The sequence below is a fragment of the Merops nubicus genome, unplaced genomic scaffold, assembly GCF_000691845.1.
Source record: "Merops nubicus isolate BGI_N331 unplaced genomic scaffold, ASM69184v1 scaffold37595, whole genome shotgun sequence".
Lineage (NCBI taxonomy): Eukaryota > Metazoa > Chordata > Aves > Coraciiformes > Meropidae > Merops > Merops nubicus.
In genome coordinates, this window is record NW_008608249.1 from 1 (window position 1) to 288 (window position 288).

General features: G+C 63.2%; 1 protein-coding gene across 1 annotated transcript in view; it reads left to right on the forward strand.

The window, feature by feature from the left end:
• Positions 1–6: 6 nt before the first annotated feature.
• POLG2 (polymerase (DNA directed), gamma 2, accessory subunit) overlaps positions 7–288 on the forward strand; it is a gene marked incomplete at its 5' end in the record, with an annotated part of 4,976 nt that continues 4,694 nt past the window's right edge. The window contains one exon of the mRNA XM_008940211.1: positions 7–100. Coding sequence (XP_008938459.1) covers positions 7–100 — 94 coding nt within the window. The remainder of the gene's footprint in view (positions 101–288) is intronic.

A 288-nucleotide genomic window follows, 5' to 3' on the forward strand; every position in this document is an offset into this window, starting at 1 on the left:
GAAGCTCTCGGCGGTGGGGGCTGTAGCCAGGAGCAGGGCGGCCGGTCCCTGGAAGAAGTGCTGGGGAGCGCGGGGATGCTTCGTGAGAGCCTGCTTCCCGGTAGGTTCCCGCGTCCGTCCCGGTGGGGCTCGGCTCTCTGGGCAGCCTGGGCCACTGCTCGCATCTTTCTTGCTGCGAGCTAAGTAGTTGCCAATTTTGTGTCTGTGTTGATGTGCTGGGGAAGTTTCGGCTTTGAGCTGTGAGGTCTTGTCCTCTGTAACGGCTTTTGGGGGCGGACCGTCGCAGCG